This window comes from Gouania willdenowi, unplaced genomic scaffold, assembly GCF_900634775.1.
Source record: "Gouania willdenowi unplaced genomic scaffold, fGouWil2.1 scaffold_55_arrow_ctg1, whole genome shotgun sequence".
NCBI classification, from domain to species: domain Eukaryota; kingdom Metazoa; phylum Chordata; class Actinopteri; order Blenniiformes; family Gobiesocidae; genus Gouania; species Gouania willdenowi.
In genome coordinates this window covers 732,767-752,375 of record NW_021145219.1, presented here as the reverse complement: position 1 = coordinate 752,375, position 19,609 = coordinate 732,767, and the positions used below count along the sequence as shown (strand labels likewise).

General features: G+C 40.1%; 1 protein-coding gene across 1 annotated transcript in view; it reads right to left on the bottom strand.

The window, feature by feature from the left end:
- The window catches only part of map3k9 (mitogen-activated protein kinase kinase kinase 9), a 60,534-nt gene that overhangs the window by 20,075 nt on the left and 20,850 nt on the right, over window positions 1–19,609 (bottom strand). The window contains exons 3-6 of the mRNA XM_028442592.1: window positions 11,604–11,784; window positions 7,227–7,375; window positions 5,581–5,756; window positions 2,491–2,731 (exon numbers count right to left, since the gene is read on the bottom strand). Of these exons, the coding sequence (XP_028298393.1) occupies window positions 2,491–2,731; window positions 5,581–5,756; window positions 7,227–7,375; window positions 11,604–11,784 (747 nt within the window). The remainder of the gene's footprint in view (window positions 1–2,490; window positions 2,732–5,580; window positions 5,757–7,226; window positions 7,376–11,603; window positions 11,785–19,609) is intronic.

Below are 19,609 nucleotides of genomic sequence, written 5' to 3'. Positions count from 1 at the left end.
ATGGCGCACCTCCTATTGTCAACCGCTGGGAGGGAGGAGGGTTGGAGCCAAAAGAGATGGTGACAAAGACAGGATACAGTATGTAGTGATGTAGGAGGAGTGAAAGTGTTCGTTGAGATAAGCCTGTTTACTCAGACTCTGCTGCTGACTCTCACATAGAAATGACCTCGAGAGTTCGTTGGCAGGGCCGGGTCCAGGTGTACATGAAAAGTGAGGGTAAGTTCAGAGGGTCTAATCAACATTCCATCTTTGGAGAGTTTGGAGAGAAGAAAACAGACCACAGGCTGTTCGTTCCGGGGGGTGCCGAATGAGAATAGAGAAGGTGTTTTGAGACGGGCGAGCCATAATATGGCTGCCAGCCCTACTGTTCTTGATCAGTTTGATAAGTAATCCAATAGTGTAGCCAATTCCTGTGAGACAAACTATCCTCCTCTTAAAGTTCCATGGTGGAATCCATCTGAGAGAGTTCGGAGAGTCTGGCTCCTTTTGTCATTGACTGCTGCTCCCAATAGTGCTGCCAGCGTAATCCAATTTTGTGATAGATCAGGAAAATGCAGATCCAATCAGCAGAAGACCTAATATCATAAATTCCAATCTGGTGGTGGATGTCTTCCACGTCCTCAGGACTTGCGAACTCTCCCATTGCCCGAGATATTTGACCAAAAGCGAAGAAAGACCAGATAATCAATTCCATTATTAGATTCAGGATCAGGATGCTGATAGAGGCTCCTGTTAGATTTGAACAAGACAGAACAAGACAAAAGAGCCACAAGCAGGGAGATGAGGGAGAGGGAAAAATAGCGTCCTTCTCCTCTGAGAGCAAGCAGGAAAAAGCTTGCTTGGATGAAGCGACCAAAAAGCGAAACAATGTTAAAGTAACTCATCACAAGCAATTAAAGCAAGTATAATCGCTAAAGTGGCGTTCTGTGTGAACACACCTTTAGAACAGGCTCATATTCCGCAAACGCTGGCTTATTTCACCCATCTGGGTGAATAATTTACTCTCTTGCGGGTGGTTGCCATGGTCGTGTTATCTTTGTTCCATTTATGGTGATTTTTTAATCGCACTCGTGCACGTAAGTAACCCAAGGTTTACATACTCAGGATTGATTGACCCACTTCATACTAGCTGTAATGGAATCAGACACCCAGAGTTTCCCATCACGGGGTATGTTGACCCAGAGTTTTTTGACAGACTAAGAGTTTGTTGAATCTCCTTTCTGGAATACCCCTCTGGTCTGACCTCGTGTACGCAAATCTGAGTGTGTGGATTTGTGCTGCAGCACAGCAAAATGGGACTGAGACTGAAAATAAAGTATTAAACAAGCCTCAGCAACATAAGCAGACACTTTCAGAACAGATGAAAAGAGATTATTGAAACTAAATAAAATGATAGAGAGGGGGGGCACGGGCTGGCGCTCACAAGCCTGACTCAAATACTTTTTCTTGACCAAAAAGAAGCGTCAATCAAAAAACAGGGATTCACGTGTTTAGGCTGTGGATGAGTAACATTTCATTTAAACCATCATTAGGCATTGGTTAAGTTAGTTACGGAGAATTTAATTCAACCCTCAAACCAAGTCTGCTCCATCATGGAAACGCTGTTCACATCCTCCATTATTTTCTTCCACAAAGCGTTTGAAATGAGCTCCTTAAATTCCAGTTTTCACACTACCGAAAAGCACGTTTGTTTTTCTTCACTTCAGCTGTGAGGATGATGATTTGCATCTTGGAAATGTTTATTTTTTTGCAAGTTTTTGTTTGACCTCAGTGGGCGGGTCCTCGGAACCAGGAATATTTGAGGGCACAACATGTTAAAGACAATCAAATTCAGCCGCCGCATTTATCAACACCCGATCATTGGTACGCTGGAATTGGTCAGATAAGAATGTTTCATAAGTCGCACGTTGGTCCAGTCGTACGACACAATATGAACTCAGATTTGCACCAATTTTCACGCAAGGTTAATAAATGAGGGCCAGTGTGTGTGTTTTTACTGTCATATGGTTGTTTCTTATGTTGTTTTGTATGTTTCTCTGTCATATTTGAGTATTTTGTAGTGATCATGTGTATTTTTCTCTCATTTAGTGTGTCATTGTCGTTTTGTGTTGCTGGTTGTTATTCTCTCTTAGTGTATGTTTTTTTGGTGTAATTTTGTGTATTTTGTCAGTATATCTTTCTCTATTTCGTGTGTTTTTGTCAGTTGCTGGTAATATTTAGTATGATTATCATTTTTAACTTAAGATAAAAACCCGAATACTGTATGTAATGCTTTAATTTGTTAATTTTCCCCTCTCTGTCCTCTCTCAAGTACCCCCTGTAGTGCCATTGCGTACCCCTAGTGGTACACATACCCCCATTTGAGAAACACTGGTATAATGTATGTACTGTGCAAAATAGTTACATTAATTATAAAAATATAATTCTAATTAGTATTTTATTATTACTAGATATTTCAAGCAACCCAAAGGTTGAAAAACAATGCCCTACCTGAAGGCAAACTGATCCTGTTCCCATCCTTGAGTTTAAGGCGGTTGCGACGAAACTTCCCCTGCCTGCTCTCCACGCGAGGCTTCTCCTGGTAGAGCTGGTGGATGATGATGTTGAGCTCTCGCTCCAGGATATGGATCTCCCTCTCAGCCAGCTCCTGTTCACGCCTCTTTAAGGCCTCCTCCTGACACTTCTGCTGCAGCGCCGCTTGTGTCAGCTCTTCCTCCCACGACTTCAGCTCCTGGAGAACCCAAAGGAGGAGGAGAAGGAGTAGGTCAAGCATAAGCCACACACGTGGACACCAGGACTGCGTCCGAATAGTCCATCCTATCTTTTTTCCGATCAACTGTTCCTCGACCCCAGAAGTGTTTAAGTGGCGGCCATGATAAAGAGTGTTCCAATCCTCTAAAAGCTAAGGAAAGGAGGCTCAATGCTTCCTTTATAACCTCCTTTAGCCTAGGAAACACTGATGCATCCTTTACCAAAGGAGACCAGATAATGCTGACCCACAATTCCTTGCGGCGATGACATTTAAAGCAGGGGTCACCAACACGGTGCCTGCGAGCACCCGGTAGCGCACATGGACCATGTGAGGGGTCCTCAGGAGCTCTAGTCAGCAATGAGCACCGTCTAAAATCTAATTTATTTTCCAGGATTCAAACGCACAAAGAGAAATACATATAAGAGATGTAGTTGGTACTTAATAGAGTTAAATACTGCTGCATGTGATATCGTTTCAGTATTAAATTAACCATCTGATCAACTGTTTTTAAGTGTTGAAAATTGGTTGCATGGTCAGTGATATGTTATATATAATATGATATATAAAATGTTTTTTTTAAAAACACAAGGTGGTGTCAGCAAATTTAAGGTCGTCCTAGTTTAAAAACATGATTTGTGCTCTGGTTGAATGATGAAGTCCACTCAAAGCATGATGATTTTATAAGAAATGATTTATTATAAACTAAATGAAAAGGAGTAAAAAAAAAAAGGTCTTCCATCCTGTAGGAAGGGCAAGCGGCCAGCAACTAACTGAAAGTTTTCAGAGCACTAACTTTTACAGATAGGAAGAGCCCCACCCTAAGATGAGAACGAAGGAGGGTGTAAAGGGAGGAAGGAGTGGAAAATCACAGTTACAGAACTCTGCTTATCAGAGTGTTTGGTATTAGACCTTGAGCAGAGACTGTGCTGTATTCACAGTGCCAGCAAAAAACAATCTGTCTGTACTGAGGGTAATCCAATCTAACATGACTCAGTGAAGGAGCAATGTCTCAATGATATAATGCAGTCATCGTGTATAAACATATGACAAATTGGACACACATTTGATGATATGATGATAATAATTGTTACATTTTACCAATGTTACATGACCAGTTAAAAGTTGTTTGTTAGTAGCTAGTAAATAAGGAAGATGATCATTTTCTATGAAATGTAATGAAAATGAAACAATTTAATAAATTAGGAGTAGGGATGCACCGAAATGAAAATTTGTGGCCGAAGCCAAAGCCGAATAAAATATAAACGCTTGGCCGAATACTGAATGCGGTTGTTAAGTTTTTCACTATTTTTTTTTAAATAGTGCATAAATAGCCTTGAATACATTTTTACACATTATTTTTTTAAAGAAAGTCAATGTTTATTGAATATTCTGACATTTTTTAAATATTCCAGTAGCCTTTGCTTTTCAAAAAAAGCACAACAAAGTTTTTCATTTATATTAACCCTTCAAATAAAACAAAACATGCATTCCCAAAAAAATAATGAAGTGCATTAAAGGGGAGGTATGATGAAATAAAATCACTTTATAATGGTTTTGCTACAATGACAAACATCCCTTTATTCAGAGGGCCAAAGTCCGTTTTCTCCCTCCCTTGTTATTCCACATTTTGAATGTGAGCTCCTCCCTCTCCAACTATCTAACAGCTAAAACAAACACTGCGGCTTAATATAGAATATATATTATATTTCATTGCCATCTATGTAAATGAAAACTGCACTACTGGACGCCCAAACTGCACTACTTTTTCTGCTGTCAATGTAGGGAGTCACTGCTTGGAGCCACGACCATTGTTTACACACATCAGCTGTTAGCACTCCATGCTAATGCTACACCAGCCTATGCAGCAAGACCCGACATCGCTTGTGAACTGAGGAAACGATGGGGATGTTTATGGATTTGTGGCTCACAGCGATAACGGACTTGGTTGTGGAATTGAATGGCTTCCAACTTTTACGCGGTGATGTACGACGGAGAGTGGAAAGAAGAAAGTCTGGCTCTGTGGCGGAAAGGAGGAGTTGTTGCTGCTCCTGCTGCTCTGGTTCTACAGCAACACGCACACCCTTTTCTGACTCAAAATCACTGCACGTCGTTTGATTGTGTCATTGCGTCACACACTACTATTCGGCCTTGCTTTTAACTCACTCCACCAAATGTGGCTTTTTTTGCAATAATCAGCACAATATATTTGGCTACCAAATATTTGGTGCATCCCTAATTAGGAGAAATAAAGTGTTTCATGTTGAAACGTAACCATTTTTTCCTTTTTAAGTGCCTGCTAGTTTTCCTTATTATCTTAGCTTCTAATTAAAGTGAAACCGTGAAAATTTGGTATTTAGGAAGGTCTCTTCTGACCGGTAGGTCTTCAAACTATACAGTACCTTTGAAGTAGCTCACAGTTTCAGAAAGGGTGGTGACCCCTGATTTAAAGGGACCTGCTCGGAAAGGAAAGGAGATAGGAGGGACTATTCAGACGCAGCCATAGTTTCACTTTTGTTCCTTGTAGCCTGGTCGTCTCTCTTTATTTGATTTCCTTGTGATATTTGAGATTATATCAGCAGTTAGAGCCACAGGGAAAGTGTTATAAATGTGTTTTTAGTCACTAACATTTGCCGCCGTTGGATTATTACGTCACCTAGTGGAAGTGTGTCTGATTGTCAAAACTACATGATGGCCTTTCCCCTAACTCCTTTAGGAAGTATCCTAACACTTTTCCTTAACCCTGTGACATCATCCACGGGGTTAAGGAAAATTGGATAGGAAAGGAGCTAGGAGGGACTAATCAGATGCAGCCCAGCTCTCCTCTGTACCTTCTCCTTGGTCCTCAGCTGGTCAAACATCGCCTGGATCTCCACTTTCCACTCGTGCTGCAAAGAATGGAATGACTCTGCTGGCATTTCGAAAAAGCCGGACTCCTCAATGGCTGTCAGTTGGTCCAAAACGGCAGTGAACTGGGGTCGAGAGTGGGAATCTGAGCTCCAGCAGTCTGAGGAGGAAAATTAAAAAAAAAAAAAAAACAGTTCTGACCTGAGACAGCTTTATCTTTGATGTTGGCTTCTCAAAAGATTTAAAGATAGGGGAGGCAATTTTCAAAAGCTAGCATGATTTTGAATGTAGCCTCCCTGTTGGCTCCGCCGTTACACCCCTCGCCCCTCCCCTCTGTGCTCCGTGCACATGCAGCGCTGATAGAAAAGTAGAGATAAGCTCATCACTTGTATTGTGTAAAAACTTTGTCTCATGTCTCATGTCAGCAGTAAGTAAACAATAAACTTTACCATCATATATGTTAAAAAACGTGACCAAAAACTCTGTTTTAACTTTGTCAGCGGTGACGCACTTTCAGAACTCGTGCATGCGAGGGATGGAGAACGAGCAAGGAGGGAGACGTGATTGGGTAAAAAAAAGGTTCGTTTTTTTCCAATGGTTGAAGTTACAGTATTACAGATTTACAGCTTCTGTACAGTTGATGGATTTTCTTTGTTCCTTTTTCAGAGAACATAAGATTAATTAATTTCTGTCAGGACATAAAGACAATTTCAACCAAAAACTTCAAAAGTGTATCTGGAAGAAATCGCCGACCCGAGCTTTAAATTAGTCAAAGAACTCAGTCCAGACCAGACATGGACAACTTCTATCACAGAGGGCAGGAGCACATACTTGATATGAGGGTCACATGATCAACATTCATGTCAGCATTTAGAATAATGACCAATCAGAGCATGAGCACAGGAACAAAACAAGTGAAAAACTGTGTAATTGTTGTTGTTTTTGGATTCATTTTGTGTTTTTTTTGGGTGTCATTGGGCCGGTTTTGGAGTCAATATGCAAATCTTTCTCATTTTGCATATTATTCTCTAGGTGTCTAGGTGTGTTTGATGTGACTATTTTGAGTTTTATCTATTATTTTGTGTGTTTTTAGAGTTATTTGTGTTAACTTTTTGTAAACTATATTGAGGGCCGCATGTGGCCCCTGAACCGCCTGTTGCCCACATCTGATGGAGTCATTCTGAGTGTTTCTGTAGTGGTTTTGTATATTTTTGAATTAGTTTTCTGCACTTTGTGTACATTTCTTTTGTGATTTTGTGTTTTAGGGGAAATTGTTTGATATTGTTTTATGTATTTTTCCTGTATTTTGTGTGTTCTTAGAGTGACGTTGTGTGTTTACCTTCTGTAAACAAGACTGAAGGCCGCATGTGGCTCATCGACTGCCATATTTCTGTGTTTTTGCAGTTGTGTGTCATTTTGTGTGTTTTTGGTGGCATATTGTTCATTTACTTTGGGGGCCACACAAAATTAGGCCAGTTACCCATGTGATTACAATTTTTGCACATTAGGAAATATATTTAGGAAAAAACACTTTGTGGCATCCATTCTCAAAGGTCAGTCAGACATCGACAGCTAGATCACAAGGTCAAGCTAGTTTCGATATAACACTTTATTTCCCTTTGTCTCTTACCCTCCATAAGATGTGCAAATGGTTCAGGACATGTGGAGGGAATGGGCAGAGACAGCTTGTTCATGGCCACGCCGTACGCCACAGCCAGACAATCAATTCCTCGAAACGGGATCTCTCCAGTCAGCAGCTCCCACAGCAGCACGCCGTAACTTAGCAGTTGAAAAACAAGGCAAAACATGAACAATAAGAACACTTGATCCTGTAATAAGGAATAGTACTTAGCACTGGTGTCACATTTACATTCAAACACATTATATTTACATTGAAAACTGAAAATGTGACACAAGCAGGGTTTACACCTGAACTGCTCACTATGAGGTCTATTCTCCCGTCTGGACTTAAGCGCTTTTTTGCGCGCCTGGAGTTATGCGCTTCTCTCCTATGCGTATTATCCGGTCCAGGCTGCTGACACGCCCACCGTGCGTAAGGAGCCAAAAAGCACGTATGTGTGAATGAAGGCGGGTTGAAGGAAAGGAGGCATGATGCAATTTTTTTGGGCTGTCTAGAAAACACGGATCATGGAGTTTTCTCAACGCTTGTAAATGTCATTGAAATCTGTGAAAAATATAAAGTTCACTTTTAATTTGAAACGCCTTCATTGATAAACAATGTAACAGGTTGATTTGATCAGATTATTGCGGTGTGACTGAGTCACAGTTAAAATCTCATTCCTTGATCATTATCACCTTCATCATCATCATCATCATCACTGTAAAGCGTGGCCAGGTTAGATGCGCTGGAGATATGAGGAAAAAACCCGGCCGCAGAGCGTCCTGCTTTAATACAGAGGGATGTTTACAGTGAAACAGAACTATTGGCTTCCATAATACACAGTTTTAAATATAAATAGTTTAAAGTGACCTGAGCTGAGCCTCATTAAATAATGTGGGAACAGTTTGTGGTCCATCCTCATCTGCATATGACAGCTTGTTTCACTCTGAAGTGGATCAAACTGTGACTTTACGTTGGACATAGTATGAAAACAGCTGAATCACTGTGACCAACATGGACAGAAGTCTGCGTCTGTCAGAGTTTTAATTAATCATGCAGCAGCAGCTGAGTGATCACAGCTGCTGCTGCACGACACACGAGTCTGTGTGGCTTCAAATGTTTTTAGTGCAATCTAATTTTTCACCTTATCGGGGCACTGCACTTATTCCAGGGTTAGAAGCGCGTAAGAGGAAAAGGACTTGCGCACACCGGAGAATGCGAGTAAAGCCAGCTTTGAATGGGAACACCCACATTACAGGGCTGCTCCACCCACAGTGCGTAACTGGGATGAAGGTGCGTAGTGACTGACTACAGGGGGAGAATAGCACACAGCCCAAAACATTACTGCTGCACTGCTTTTTGGACTTACGCACATGGAAGAATAGAGCCCTGTGTCCCTTTGTTATGATAAGGGCTCCAGTAAAACAATTCTTGGAGTAATCAATTGCTCTATCCTTTTTTTTTTTTTAAAACCAATTGATCAATCTTTGATATAAGAGAAATCACACATTTTGCAGTCTTTATGTCTCTTGATCTTATTTCAACCTGGCCTTTTAGGTATTACTTGAATAAATTATAATAATTAACATGGCCTTAATAAACACAAAGTGCTCAACTGAAATAACTTCAACAATAAAATACAATTTGACATTTATCTTAAAGGGATCCTCCACTTTTTACAAGTTTGGTCTAAAGTCTTTGCAATGTCCGTGTTAGAAGACCTATGTTTAACAAAACACATTATTTAGTACCATACTCATTTAATTACCTTTTGAAAACGTGACTACTTTACAGTTTTAGAGCCTGTATTCCGCCATCATGAAATCACGTGATTGATGATGTCAAACGGCCCCACTGTCTGTAAACATCACATTGCTTTCTATTGGAGTGAAGCATTCAGCCAGATTTTTAGACCATTTAGCAGCTTTTAGATCATTTAGCAGCTTTTTCAATCAAAATTACAACTTGTGCTGCTTTTGTTTGCTCTAAATAATCAGCAAAAGTTAAAGATGTCAATGTAAACCTTTTGTTTACCGAAAGAGGATAAAAACAGTTGTGACCTGGAAGAAATTTGTGAACACAATTCTGGCTCTGCGATTTGGTAGTAGACAATGAAGAAGAGCTCTCCTAAGGGACCTTTACACTTCCTTAAACAGTGCACGGCTGATGCTCTGTTGGCTGAAATGAGAGAGTAATCACGGACTGTTGAAGATACAGAAACCATGAGGATAGTTTTGGGAGGGGTGGAAAGGTCCAGTGCGCTGCATGGAAGAGAGAGAAATACACTCTGTCCGTCTTCAGTGAAGGCAAATGTTTGGGTGCACTTTGGATTCTACAGTTTCCCGGGTAAGTAGGAGCTTGACATGACATATGCAGTTTACGAACTTGGAAAAAGGAAAATCAAGATAATTCGAGAACGTTCAAATGTCCGAGCCCGTTTTAAGCCGTCACCCGGAGCTAAAAGAAGCTAAACAGCTACTGCAACCAGTTCACTCTATCAGTTTACTAAACTTTACCTTGCTAAAGCAGGTACACTACTTTTTTAGTCTGATAAAATTGAGATGCACTCAATTTTGATAAACGCTGTAGGTACTTAAATGTCAATTTTGTTTTTTTTTATTTTTGTTTACTTTTGAAGCTAATAAGTGGTATTCATCAAAGAAATGTTACCTCTTTGTCCAAGATTTGCCTCTATTAATTTACAATTTTATAATCACTTGATTGAACATTGGAAAGCAGCATTTTCTTGAACATAATCAGTTTTTATTGGCAGCCTTTGTTACTAAGAGTATTGATTGTGAATCAAAAATCGGTTTGAATCGAAAATCGGTTCTGAATCAAATCTTCACCCCAAGAATTGGAATCAAATCAAATTGTGAGTTTTTGGAAGATTCACATCCCTATTAGCTAGCGCTAGTTAACTAGCGAAGAGCGAAAGGGAGACCAAGCAGCTCTGGAAACACTAAAACTATGCATTAGGGCTGGGCGATATGGACCAATACTCATATGTTATATAATATACGATAAAAGTCTCAATAACTTAATTTCAAATGAAGTCTGACCAGAAATACAATTCAAGGTTACATTTGCTGATGCAAAATGCCACACAGGCACATTAACTTATTATTATTATTAATTGATTAACTCTATAATAATTTGGATTCAAATTAAGTCTTACCAGGCAATTCTGGGTTAAATTTGCTGGTGCAAAATGCCACACAGGCCCATTTATCAACAAACAAATGCACAATATGTGTCACTTTTGTTTTTTTCTCCAAGGAACAGAAAGTGTGAGTGAGTTCTGTAGTGTGGCTTGTTTAGTGGTAGATCTGGGTTAGGACACAATCAGCAACCTTTTTAATGCTGCATTCCCACCAAATGCATCACGAAATGTTCGTGCGACCAGATCACATACTGTACAAAATCAATGGATAGCCCAGAGGCGAAATATTCTCACATTCGCAGGAGTTGAAAATACTTAACTCTTGCGACTGTTTTGCAAGACAAATGCCAATCAAAGCCTTTGTTGACGATGACGTCAACACAGACACCGGTCTGTTCACCCATTCAACCATGGAGTAGAAGCTGTGTGTGAGCACCTGGAGCTACTGTATGACACGGCCTTTAAAACCGTGACCGGACTAGGGAGGATTTGACGTGGAGGAAAATCAGCGAGGAGGTAGTAGTAGCAGGTAAAAGTCCTCTGTAGTTTTCATCTTTGAAAGTCGGCACTGAGCTAGGATAGCATTAGCCGCTAACCACACCGGCTTTTTTCACTGGTGGTTTATGTTTATGAGAGGAGAAAAAGGAGCGCAGCTCCTCTCTTCAGCGGGCAGTGAAACTCACCGAGTTGGATGTGTTGCTGGTGGGCGGTGCTTCGCTTTAAACGCACATATGAAGCAAATCGGGACATTTTTTGATGCTGCAAAACCTGCGTAACGTTTTGTGCAGCAAGCGCGTCCAGTGCCGCAGAAGACGCATTCGGTGTGAACGCAGCATAACTGAGCTTTTCATACTGTTCTGAGAAGTAGAGAAAGAAGAGACTCCTATAACTAGTGTTTTAAAACAAAATAAGCTACAAATAATATTTATTGATATAGGTGATATTGTAATTTTCTATATCGCCAAAATAAAAAACTCCATATATCTTGAATCTCAATATATCGCCCAGCCCTATGATGCAGTGACTCAGATCATTTTCTGCACGTGTTCAGTCAGTTTTATTGATGAATAGTTTCAGGCCTCGTTGTGATCAACTCCCATTTCACCTTAAGTCTGTCATTATTTCCGTGAGCCAGTCTGTGCCTGGTTACTATGGTATGGTAACTGCTGTGAGGGCTAAGGGTCACCCCGATTTCGTATCTGAGCACTCTTCCCTCTGCCCACCTCCAAACGTCGCTACCCTTGGAGAACACAGAGGAGCGGATGACCTCAGGAGCCATCCAGGCGTAGGTCCCTGCAGCACTCATCTTGGTGGTGCGATGCCACTCACGAGCCAGACCAAAGTCTGTAATCTTGAGGGTTTTGTTGCTGAGGTCTTCCATCTCGACCCTTTCCAGGATCAGGACTGGAACAACCAGGGAGGTGATGGAGAGGGATTGTTTGGAGGTTGGATGATGAGGGGGGTTGGGTGGATTGGCAAAGTAAAAAGTATCATTACAATCAGAATGTGGATTGTGAAGAAAAGCAGGGGGAGGAGTCCAATAATAAAAACAAAGCAGTTGGAAAGTAAACACAAGCCATATAAATGGGGGGGGGTGTTAAAGGATGAGAGCAGAGGTGAGAGAGAGAAGAGAGAAGGAAGAAAAACTGTGAGTTGACATTAACATAATACAAACTCAACTGTTCTATTAATAAACCGTGCTGTGTTGTGGTTGGGCCCAGAGAATAGCTGCAGGGGAATACAAGACTCCCTGAGCTCATTCATCAGTGCACAAGCTAAGTGCACTGAACAAATGGGAGGGAGCAATAGGCTCTATTGTAATTCACACATTCAGCCTTGAAACAACACCCTGGACTGTATAAATAAAGATTACATCTCAGGCTCTAAAGTGTTAATACATGTTCTTTGAGGAAAGTCTCAACTATCACCTCAAAGTCAGGGTTGGGGTCAATTATTTTAATCTTAGAGCACTCTAACAGTTCTAGGATCAGTGTTGTGAATACACCCTGAGGTTTACATGCGGTTCATCTCGTCTGTTATCACTCTCTCGCTGACTGAGTACGAGTGTTCACGGACAACTGCTTTGAGTCCTCGTGGACCTCTGTTTAGTCCATTCCACTCGATTATGTTTGGACCTTTAGTGTGTTGTTTCTCCACGTTGTTCTTCCTTTCTCTGTTTGCTTTGCCCTGTAACTGTTGTGCCTAACACCACAATGGTAACTTTTCCTGCTGGAAAGTTTTTACTACTTACAGGACGAAAGCGCGCATCTACTTTAGTCAAGCAGCAAATAGTAATGCCCAAAACAGCTCATGGAGCACTCAGTTCGTAAAAAAAAAAATTCTTTATTGGCTGAAAAGAAGTGTCAAGCTTCTTTTTTCTAAAGTTTGAACACGGAACCAAGAGAAGGAGCAGCGGTCCAGAGTCCTCTCAGAACACTTTAGATTAAATTATGATCAAAGGTTAGGATGGCGTTTGGACCAAATGAATGGGGAAAAAAAAACATACTGCAGCTTTAATGCTCAGATTGGTCATTATTATAAATGCCAACATGAATGTCAATTATCTATGTTCAATTAGAATTACATCGAACAGCATTTTTTTCCTAATTACAATTACTATTTTGCCCCTGACAGTAAATTACAATTACATTCTCAATTACACACAACTACCGAGCCCATTAAACGTAAACTTCCTCTTGTGTTAGCATCTCTTATGATAACAGATCAGTGTTAACCCATGTCTTAAATAAGCTTTAAAATACACTAAAAAATATTATCTATCATCTTATTTGTTTCTCATCTGTTGGTTACCTTGTTAGACTTCCTTATCCATGAGAATATAGATTTTGATATTTTTGGTGTGGGTGTCTGAGCCTTTTTTTCTGTCAGTATAGCCCAGGGGTCTGCAACCTTTACTCTTAAAGGAGCCATTTTGTCTAATCTCGACTGGATTAAAGTCTTTCCGGAGCCGAAAAAAAAACCCTCTTATGAAAACAATACAGCGTATAAAATTCTATACCGTTAAAATAGTATCTTAATAGTAATTTTATGAGTTAATGGATTTGAAGGGCTACAAAAATAACTTGAATTTGATAACACATTATCAACTCCAACTCATGCTAATTTCTTACAACATATCAAGCATGCTGGTATGTTAGCAGTTAAATAAATCTTTCCCCACACAAAGAAAGTCTGTATTTTTTTCCAGAATAGTCTTTTTTGTTATTTAAGTTATCTTACCAGAGATTTAAAACTGAAGGTTAGCCACTGGTGGAAGGAAAGTTAATGGTCTGTAGATGTTACAGGAGTTGAAGTAGGACGGTGGCAGTTATTCATTTTTAGGTTAACCAATTGTTTTATCATCATTTTATTTGAAGTTAATGTCATTAATCACCAGTACCCTCTGTAGGAAATAATTCATTTTTTTTATTTTTTTAAATCGTCAGAGAGCCATTGCAAAAGACTCAAAGAGCCACATGAGGCTCCAGAGCCGCAGGTTGCAGACCCCTGGTATAGCCTTAAATTTAAACTTTTTTTAAAAGGTAAAATTATCCTCAAGAGAACTGACAAAAAATCTTGATATGAAGCATACTTTAGTGATTGTTACTACATATGTGTAAGCCATCGTACTGTAACATTCATAGGTTATAGATTCAGGACCCAAAATTTAAATGATTCTAAGTATTTTTTTTATTTTTACATCATTTGGGCTTCCAGCTCATAAAACCCACAAAAACAGGATTTCAAAAAATTAGAATACTATGAAGAAATCACCATTTACTTTTCAGTTTTTGCAGGAAAAAAAAGAGGAGAAGAAGGACTGGACTGTTGGCCAGTGGTCCAAGGTCCTCTTTTCCGATGAAAGTAAAGTGTGTCTTTCATTCGGGAATCAAGGTCCAAGGGTTTGAAGGAAGACAAGTGAGGAACAGATTAGAACATTGCACCCCAAATCATGACTGACTGTGGATAATTCACACTGGACCTCAAGCAGCTTGGAAGCAAAAATCAGTGGGTTTATGAGAGAAAAAAACCAGACAACATAAAGTTGCCAAATAACCACGTTTGTTCAGAGTAGTCGGCCGGACAATTTTTCCGTGTTTTACTTGTATCGGCATCGGCCGATGCGCGCTGCTGCGTTATAAACAGAGCTGCTACAGGCTGCTCCTGTTACCGGAGACAGAGGATGCAGAGCCCCTCCCCCCACCAGCAGAGCGTGAAGAAAGCTCTTCAATCCCAGGCAGGTTTTAAACTTTCAAAGCATCTTTTAACTGTTTAACTCAGCGTTTGTTGTTTTGTGGGTATGTGTTGTGTCGCAGCTGGCTGGAGGTTTGGTGTGTGTTTCTTTCCCCCTCTCTCTGCTTCTCTCTCAGCTGCACTGAAAAATATTTATTCTTGTTAATGTTGATGCAATTTAGAACAGAAACTTGAACAGTTTGTTGCTTAATCCGCATCTGACATGTTTTTTTCGTCTGTTAATTTATGTTCTGGGAATGGACTAATATTCATGTTTTTTGTGTTTAATACTATAACTATATATATTTATATTAAATAATCCTGTTAATAAAATATATCTTCAGTCAGGCCAACTTTTGTCAAAAAAAATCGGTATCGGCATCAGCCCTAATAAAACCCATATCGGTAGATCCCTAGTTCAGAGGCGATGGTGTACGAGTCTGGAAGTGATCGTGATCGCTTCTGAGGCGATGGTGCACGGGAGCGGACAGAGCGCTGTATCATTCTGGTTCCAGTAAAAACTGACCATAAAAGCTGTAAATGGACTGATATGTAGACGTGGGGCAGTGAGGATGTGATTACATGTGAAGATGGAAACTTGTCCGTTAAAACTGATCAGAATGGAAATACACGGAAACCTCCGTTAACAGCCCGCCTACCTGACCGTTCTGATTGGCGGAGACTTTTGAAGGGCACCCTCATCAGCCAATAGGATGCAGCCTATGTCGCGTTGCAGCTTTTCTGTGATTTTTACTTGCAAAATTATTGGAAGGCGGCCAATAGCTCAGAAAATCTACCAATAAAAGCAAGGACGATCTGTGTGCATGCGTGCGTGTGTGTGCGAGTTCAACCTGAAACTTGGTCAACGGGTTCCAAATACCCCAAGTGTGTGTATCTGTTATTTTGGAGGAATTTGGTCATTTCAAAATGTTTACTTTAATTTTATTGCACTTCTGGACGGCCCCGAAATGAAACCTATTCAACTTTTGACCTCAGGGCGTGAGGGGGCGCTAGCGCTCCATCTATATCTATTTCACTAAACAGCTCCTCACACGAGCAAGAGTCGTGTGTGCGGCCACTCCTCCACTTCCTCCTGTGTCATGCCATCATTAGCTTCTCAAACACGCAGCTCTCTGAACAGATGATTTGAAACCGTCAGCCACTGGTGAGTCTTTTGCAGACACGTTTCCCATTGTTTAAACCATATAACTGTCTGTGTAATTGCTCAATAACGCGCTGTTTCACTAGAGTCGGTTTTGACCTCAACCCGTTCAATACTCCATCTGGAAAACTGCAGATTCTCTGTTGTGCCGTGCATGGAAGCTAAGCTCTGACCACTCAGTTCGAAGGTAAAAAATTATTTTTGTTTTTTTTTTTTAAAAAAGACAGCCGAATTGTACATAATACTTTAATTTACTTACTCACTCGTGTAGTTTGGAGTTTTACGTTCTTTTTTGCGCAGTTTTGTTGTTTTTCTGATTGGCGCTACAATCGCTATGGATTATCAGCGACTCAAACATTTCACGGAGCACACACGATATTGATTTATTTATAATCAAAATATACTAAATGAGTAAAGTAAAACACAAAAAAATGCACAAAAAGAATAACAAATATACATGACTCCAAAAAATATACATTACAGAAAAATACAATGCGGGTGCATGGAGGAACAAAAAACTAAACAATATTTATACAAAAATCACACACAATTACAACAGAAATGCATAAAAATACACAAAATTAAATACACAAAATGACAAAATAATCACGCTACAATGGCAACAAAAAACTATAATTATACAAAAACACAACAGAAATATACACAAATTAAAAAAACAAACACATTTATCATGTTCATGTCCCATAGAATTAAACCAGGGAAATCGCACACAATGTTTTATTTTGCACCCGCAAATAAATCCTTTATAACACTAGAGTACAGAGTATGTAAACCTCTTTGTACATCCAATCTTCAAACAGTCATTTGGCCATAATTAACTCTACTGAAGCTCCCACATGAATGCATACTTCCGACGGGCACTGTACTAGTACAGTAAATTCTGTTTAACAGTTTTTTTATGGAACGTTAATGCCAATAACCTGAACTCAATTACAAGAGCAACATGTTTTTCTAATTATGATTACAATTAGAATTATGTCATAACTGTATGTAATACTGTAATATGTATGTTTGTATTTGCATTTGTATGTGTGTTGTATATTTTTAAGTTTGTATTTATTTTTTGATTTTCAATTAATATTTTGTTCAAAATTTTAATTTGTCTTTGATATTAATTTTTGTGTACTTTGTTTATATATTAGTTTTCCTCATATATCAAAGTTTATTTTTTGCATTTTTTTCTCATGATTTTATAAGTGCGTGCAAGCCCATGGGCTTCGTTCCCTCCTTGCACCTTTAATGTAGTTTTTTTTAAATATGTGCTAAATTATTAAATGAAATGAATGAATTGTTATTACCAATTACGTGATTACAATTATAATTGACCCCAACCCTGGCTGAAGCATTAAACCCTGAAAGACGGCTGTGACCAAATACTTGTGTCTATATAGTGTACTAAGTTGAAGTGTGAGATGTGTTGGACCCTGAAGCTTGCTAAGAAAGGAGTAAACGTTTTGTTATTACAGTCCATGTGTGTGATGTATGATGTCATATGATCTCCTTTAGCAAACTGGGCTGTGGAGGCTAATCCAATCAGAAATATGGCAAAGCAAGGTCAAGACAGACAGAAGATCACTGAGTGGGTAACATGACAGAGTTTCAGCATTATTCAACATCAACAGGACAAAAGATTAGGAAAGAAAAGGATTTAGACAATTAGTGGTTTTTTAAGTGTTAGAAGGAAGGTATGCACTGTAGTTAGACTGACTGCTGCTTTAAAGCAGCCTATAGGAAGCATGTGTGTGTGTGTGTGTGTGTGTGCGCGCGTGTGTGGAGCAGGGGACAAATCCTCAGTAACAGGCTTGGGATTTAGGAGATCCAGTTTTGTGAAAAATCAGGTCAGTGACAGCCTCGACACAGACGTACAGACTTGAACATATTCTCTGGGTAAAGAAACCTGTAGAATGATTCTAAAAGTTTGAGTGAAACTATAAATGTGTCCTTAATGGAGAGTTCCAGGGGTCAAGTGACCAAGATGGAGGCTTAGCTGAGAAGCTCCCACACTGTGCTTCACTTTTCTGAAAAATACCCTACCTAACTGCCAACGTTTTAGTTAAAGAAGGCCATGTCAAAGTCATCAACTGCAAAACAGTGTGAGATCTTCACCTGCGGATGCAAGACAAGCACAAAAACAGTGTTAGCATAACTAGCACTACTGCTACAAACAACATGGACATTGCTAACATGGCTAGCACTGAAAAAGTTCTATCAGAGCTCAGGTCAAAGCGGTCTGACTTTGGAGGAAGACCGCGACCGTGGCTCAGGTGGTAGTGGGTCGTCTTCTGATCGAGAGGTTGGGGGTTCGATCCCAGTGCCTGACTATGTGTCGAAGTGTCCTTGGGCAAGACACTGAACCCTAAGTTGCTCCCAGTGGTCGACTAGCGCCTTGCATGGCAGTCCTGTCCCACTGGTGTGTGAATGTGAGAGTGATTGGGTGAATGAGCTGATATGTAAAGCGCTTTGGGACTGCTTCAGTGTGGTGATAAAGCGCTATATAAAATCTAGTCCATTTACCTTTTTTTGATGTATCGATCAGAGATTAATGAGCACGTCAACTACTCTCACAACACTAGAGGGTAAACTAATTGCCACAAACCAGGAGGTTACAGCTAACACTGGCCGAATCGAACAGGCTAAGGCCCGCATTGCTACAACCTTGGCGACGCAGCAGACGGCCGATGCAGACCTACAATCAGCTTTAAAGCGAATCGCTTTCCTGGAGGCAATAACAAAGGATCTTGAGAACCGGGCAGGAGAAAGAATCTGCGTATCTTTGGGATATGCGAGGGAATAGAGGGGAGCTCATTGAATACATAACCAAGATGCTACCAACATTGCTAGGTCTCCCACCGCAAAAAGTGTTTACAAATGTCCAGCTGTCCATGCTGGGGACAGAAAGACCCGGAAAAAAATAGAACGGTTCTGGTCCAGTTCCTGAAATTTCAGGACAAGAAATTTGTTTTTCGGGAAGCTAAAAAATGAGGGGCAAATAATCACGTTCGCGCAGGACCTTTCAGCTGAAACAGGTTACATGAGAAGAGGATTTCACCCCATCATAAAAGGCATCATTGACATGAATCCTTTCTGCGGATTTCAAAACAATCCATGCAAGCTCAGAATCCTGCACGAAGTCAAGATGCATCTGTTTTCCATACCGTAGGAAGCTTAGGATTTCTACAAGCAGCTACCATCTACAGTACAACTGAGGACACTCGCCCCTCGAGATGAGCAAGCTGTACTGTGCGCTGTAATACAAAACTGGTGGTAAAGGGCACTTTAAACATTCTCATGTGAAAACAGGTTACATGTGTCCTATATTGATCTGATTTTATGATCATTTGTTCTGAATGCAAATGTTGGCAGTTACATTTTTAATAATTATAGAGTGTATTGCTAGTGCTAATTCTCAACTCCTGTCCCTGGTTGAGTTTTTCCGTAGAAACAAAATATACAAAATGTATAAAAGCACAATTTTAAACACATATTAACTTATTTACAGCAGTGATCTTGCATTTTTACATTCCCACATTCAGCCCACACAGATATACTAACTAATCACACCGCAATTGCACTAAGAAAAACATTATTTACAAGCGGGTACAACTCTGATTTGTTATAAGCCACAACTTGAGCCTGGACGTGAACAATTTAAACTCTGTGGTGCATTTGAGATGAGTAGGCAGTGAGTTCCACAGTTTGGCCTGTTTGATGGTAAAAGCACACTGACCAAACGTGGTCCTACGGCTGGAGATTGTGCAGTTATTGCTGGAGGTGCTTCTGGTGACTCTGTTGCTGATTTAGTCTCTGTATACA